The following is a 3,902-nucleotide window of genomic DNA, read 5'->3' as shown; positions in this document are numbered from 1 at the left end:
TTTGTGCATCCTCCACTACACATTAGCTCGGCTATCATGTTGACCAATCAACACTTCCCATGAAACCCAAGAACAAAAAGAGAGTTAACTCAAAGGCAATTGTATAACCTCATCAAACCACAAGCGTAGCAAAAAGGTCATGATTCTGTCGCGAATCCAGACTGAACTCGGACTTGGTAAATAATATCATTTGAGCTCGGTAAAATGATGAACGAGCTCATATCTTTGGTTAGATTATCGTAAATCATCCGAGATCCTTAAAACCCATGTTTAAGGGTTTTCATTGACATTAAACCTATCCATTGACGGCTAGCCTAACTGCCTCTAATCAAGCCTTGATGTGCACATAATGAGAGATCCATCATTCATCAAGAGGCCAATTTAGGCATCTGAGGGGCTGCAGAGAACAGCAATTTTTCTTTACTATGACCCTTTTTCCCTTACTTTCAAGCCATTCATAATAGAAGAATAATGTTAATTTGTCTAGAAGATTCCTTTTTTTCGGTTTGTGGGTTTTCGAGGGGTAGGGGGGTGGTGGGCGTTCTCCAACCATTGCATCTTGCTTCCAAATGATCTCAATCTCAAGTTTACCGTACATAACCAGAAACTCATCCAGCTTGAACATTCGGTTTGACTGACAAAAAAAAACACATCACCTTATGATCTTATGCTTTCACAAAAAGTAAAATGATGGTTTGACCTAATTAGGGCTAGAAATATAATTTACTATGTGTAATTAACAACAAATCAAACGGTATTAGCAGTTGGATAGAAAAATTGATGGGGGTACTAATTCGTAATAACTAATAAAATTTCAATGATTTTAGGGGCAAATTTAAAAATATTAAAGATGGAAGGGACCAATATGTAATAATAATAATAATAATAATAATAATAATATCTCTAAAGGGTGGCATTACAGTCATACCACACCCCTCTTTCACTACAGTGCTGCGGGCCCACATGAGAATTAAAAAAAATATATAATGTGAGCCCTAATGCTCTAGCATTTTCCATCCCTAAACCCTTTCCCCATTTCTACGCTCCTCAACTAGAGAAACCATCTTCCTTCTTCCATTTTTTTATAGGGTTTCTGCAATCAAAAAATGAGCGCGAAACGGCCTCCACCGGATCCGATCGCCGTCCTCCGTGGCCACCGCGCCTCCGTCATGGACGCATGCTTCCACTCCTCGAGACCTCTTCTCTTCACTGGGTAAATCATTGTCTAATCCAATCTCAATCCGACCCAGTCTCTCTTTCTTCTTCTTCTTCTTCTTCTTCTTTTTTTCCCCTCAGAAAAACCCTACTTTGTTGCTTCCAGCGCTGCCGATGGAGAACTTCGAGTTTGGGATACGGTGCAGCATCGAACACTGTCCTCGACTTGGTACTCAACCCTCTTCTCAATTGCTTTGATTTTCTTGATGGTTTTTTTATGGTTAATTGCACTTTAACACCCCAAAGTTTAATCTTTTTTGAATTTTGGCGATACCCTGAAGTTCTATTTTAATAATTTGATACCCCCATAGTGGAAAATAGTTGATGTTGATTTTGTTAAAGGATATCAACTAAGGAAAGTGAATGGGAAACAAATTTTCTTAGCAAATTGATGTTTTTTTGAGTTTGGAGAAAGTGAGGAACCGAGTTAGGTCTTTGATGTATCAAATTGTCAAACTAATCTCAATTTGGCAGCTTTTGGGTATTGAAGTGCAAATGGCCCTTTTAACTATATACCCCCCAAATCGACAGTGTTTGTAAGTTTACCCTAAGTCTGGACAAGTTTTAATTTACTCCTCAATTCTACTACATCGAGTTAAAATACCCAGTCTTAAGTTTGTTCCCGAAGAGCTTCTCTTGCCGCTCTTTTGCGATAAGCAGATAACCTTTCATGATTTGTATTTCGTTTGGTTAAGGGCATGTGTCTCATGTTTGTTAGAATTTGTGTTGAAATTGGACCCTTTTCTTTTCTTTTTTTTTTCTTTTTTTTGGTTAGGGCTCATGGTGGAGCTTCTGGCGTGTATTCTGTTGCTACCAATTCTTCTATTGGGGACCGAGTTGTCAGGTGCACAAATTGGTTTATTCCCTTATTGTATTTTAGGCGTGGGTAGGGAATTATTTATGTGACTTCTTTGAGGAAAATTTATGGGAGTGCTTGTTATGGATGCAGTCAAGGCCGAGATGGGACCTGTAAATTGTGGGAGGTTGAAGAAAGTGGCCTGTCAAGGTTTGAGTTCTGTATTTTTTGGTTCCTTTATCCTCGATGTCGAATTTTCGGTATATGTTCTTGAGCTATTATTTTTTGGCATCAGAAAGCCGTTGCTTGCATTTAGGACGAGTGCATATCATTTTTGCAAGCTTTCGTTGGTGAAAAATCCAACGGTTGAAGTTGAAAAACCAGAGAAGGATATTGATTCTGAAGAAAGAGGCACCTTGGTGTCTGACGGAGGGAGTGGAAACACCTCTACGACTCCAATTGGAGGTTAGAACGTTTAAGCTGTTCTTTCATTTTAGCATATTTACATTCTGTAGAAGTAAATAGTAAATAAAGAACTGATTCAAAGTAAATCAAGTACAAGATAGACAAGTTCTTCAGAAAGGGACAGCTCCCTATTTATTTGGGGATCTTTTAAACTCTTGATTAATTCAAAATTTCCCTTCAATGCACGTCTTACAAGAACTTATCTTCAACAACTCACTGAATTATGAATCTGCTTGTCCATCTAGGGGGTTAGGACTAGTTAAATTCTAAATTTGGATGCGTAAGGCTAACAGCAATTGTCAGATAAAGTTAGAGTAGTTATTTTAGTTTCCTTTCTATTTAGATTTCCATATGGTGTGTTAGAGAATAAAATAATTCACTTAGTCCTAAACACATCTTCAGACTTTTGATCCAATCATATGGACATTAAGGTGTTATCAAACCTACCTAGCAGGCACTTTTAGCGGATTAACGGGTATATAAGTCTTGAAATCCTATGTTCCTTCCATTGCTGTTACCCTGGTGGATATTCTCACCATTGCACTGTAGGATAACTATGTGCTAATATCTGGAACCCTGCTTTATGACAAGTATTAATTTTGTACCATGTACAAAAAAATGATGTCGAAGGTCATGATTTCTTATAACATTGTTAAACCAATCAAATCATGTTGTCTCTAGGCTTATCCTTCTCTTTCTAGAAAGTAAAAATATATTCATCATTGATGCATGGATTAATAAGAACAACGTAAAAACAAAGCCTTTTCTGGAGAATTTTAGGTGGCAACATGAGTCTTCTTTTATTCAGTTCTAATAACGAGTATCGCCACTACCCTTCCTAGTTTCCATTCAAGTTCTCTTAGCTCCAGTTCTGGCCCTTCTTGTTTCATAAAATAATAATCCAATCACTTCTCCTCACTAGTCAATTTACTAGCCATTCTTCCACAAGGCCAAACCATATTAATTGATTTTCTCTCGTTTTAATTTTATACTTCAAAGAAAAGAACTCTATAAAGTTCTTGCAAATGCACTCATTTATTTTTCTATTTCTTATTGTATTTCCAATCGTTCATTGTAGCATTTTCATTTTTGCTACAATGGATTTTGGACATGTTTCTTCAATGTGCAACATTTTGATCTGTAAATATTTCTGGTCTTACAGCCGCCTTATACACTTTAATATATATCGTAGGACTGCATAGGCTCTTAAAGCACTTTTCCACACCACTTCTTTGATTTGATGAACAACATATTTCTCAATCTCATCATTTTGATGAATGATGATCCTAAGTAGTGCAAATGATCACTTCAAGGTATTCTCAACCTCATCTTGATTCTTCTCAAATTCGGCTAAAAGCCTAAAACTACATTCTATATATATATATATATATATATATATATATATATATATATATATATATATATA

The 3,902-nt window shown here is 36.5% G+C and overlaps 1 protein-coding gene across 2 annotated transcripts in view; it reads left to right on the top strand.

Moving 5' to 3' along the window:
• LOC109823100 (protein DECREASED SIZE EXCLUSION LIMIT 1) overlaps nucleotides 1,033-3,902 on the top strand; it is a 9,833-nt gene continuing 6,963 nt past the window's right edge. For both annotated transcript variants that reach the window (XM_020389385.1, XM_020389384.1), the window contains exons 1-5: nucleotides 1,033-1,213; nucleotides 1,322-1,384; nucleotides 1,991-2,059; nucleotides 2,165-2,221; nucleotides 2,307-2,476. In XM_020389385.1, the coding sequence (XP_020244974.1) occupies nucleotides 1,107-1,213; nucleotides 1,322-1,384; nucleotides 1,991-2,059; nucleotides 2,165-2,221; nucleotides 2,307-2,476 (466 nt within the window). In that variant the 5' untranslated portion in view covers nucleotides 1,033-1,106. The remainder of the gene's footprint in view (nucleotides 1,214-1,321; nucleotides 1,385-1,990; nucleotides 2,060-2,164; nucleotides 2,222-2,306; nucleotides 2,477-3,902) is intronic.

This window comes from Asparagus officinalis, chromosome 9, assembly GCF_001876935.1.
Source record: "Asparagus officinalis chromosome 9, Aspof.V1, whole genome shotgun sequence".
Taxonomy (NCBI): Eukaryota; Viridiplantae; Streptophyta; class Magnoliopsida; order Asparagales; family Asparagaceae; genus Asparagus; species Asparagus officinalis.
The sequence above is the reverse complement of the archived record's forward strand: the minus strand, read 5'-3'. Positions and strand labels throughout refer to the sequence as shown.